Source organism: Trypanosoma equiperdum (assembly GCF_001457755.1).
Source record: "Trypanosoma equiperdum strain OVI genome assembly, contig: ctg_1810, whole genome shotgun sequence".
In the NCBI taxonomy this organism is placed as follows: domain Eukaryota; phylum Euglenozoa; class Kinetoplastea; order Trypanosomatida; family Trypanosomatidae; genus Trypanosoma; species Trypanosoma equiperdum.
In genome coordinates this window covers 1,751-2,486 of record NW_027123850.1, presented here as the reverse complement: position 1 = coordinate 2,486, position 736 = coordinate 1,751, and the positions used below count along the sequence as shown (strand labels likewise).

General features: G+C 52.7%; 1 pseudogene across 1 annotated transcript; it reads right to left on the bottom strand.

Annotated features, from left to right (window-relative positions):
- Positions 1–564, bottom strand: TEOVI_000795200:pseudogene (annotated as a pseudogene). Its single transcript has one exon. A coding segment is annotated over exon 1 (564 nt).
- Positions 565–736: the final 172 nt, after the last annotated feature.

Here is a 736-nt window from a genome sequence, read left to right as displayed (position 1 = left end):
GTCGGAGCAGCTTTCTGCGATCGTTTTGAGTTCGGTGTCGCTGGGGTTGGTGTCTGTGCCGGTGGACCCTTCCCAGGCATTGGCGCCGTTGGCGCCCTTCGAGCATACCGGGGTGTCTACCGCGTTCGTCCCTTTGTTGCATGCGCACGCTAACGTCGCCAGGGCTGTCGCTGCTTTCGAGGTTCCAGCGTCTGCTGTACAGAGGGCTTCGCGGTTGCCTGTGCTTGCGCCGCCAAAAACAGCGTTGCGCGCCGGTTTAGGTGAGGGTTTTGTGGCTGCACCGTAGACTGCATTGTTTACTGCGGCGGCTACATCTTGTGTCGTTAGGGTTTTAGTTGGTTTAGCTTCGGGTGCGTAGCGTTTCCTTAACTCTTGCATTCTTGTGGTCGCTTCGTTTAGTGCTGCCCGCGCAATTTTCAGTCCTTGCTCGGTTAGTGCCATTGTACCGCTTGCTTTAACTTTCTCCTTCATTGGATCGGTTGTGACTGCCTGGGCGGCTTCCTTCCAGTCGTTCCAGAAATCATCATAGCCTAGACCTGTTTTCTGGGCTTCTTTTGGGGTGTCGTGAACTGCTTTTGTGTCTTTTCCCTTGTAGACAAGTGATTGCCATGCAGGTGTTGACACTGAGAAATTCAAGGCTTGTATGAACTGGTATTCGTCGTCTGTTAGTAGTAGTATCACTGGTATCTCGATCTCTGAGTCGGTTAGTGCGATAATGTTACAAATGGCTGCCTTC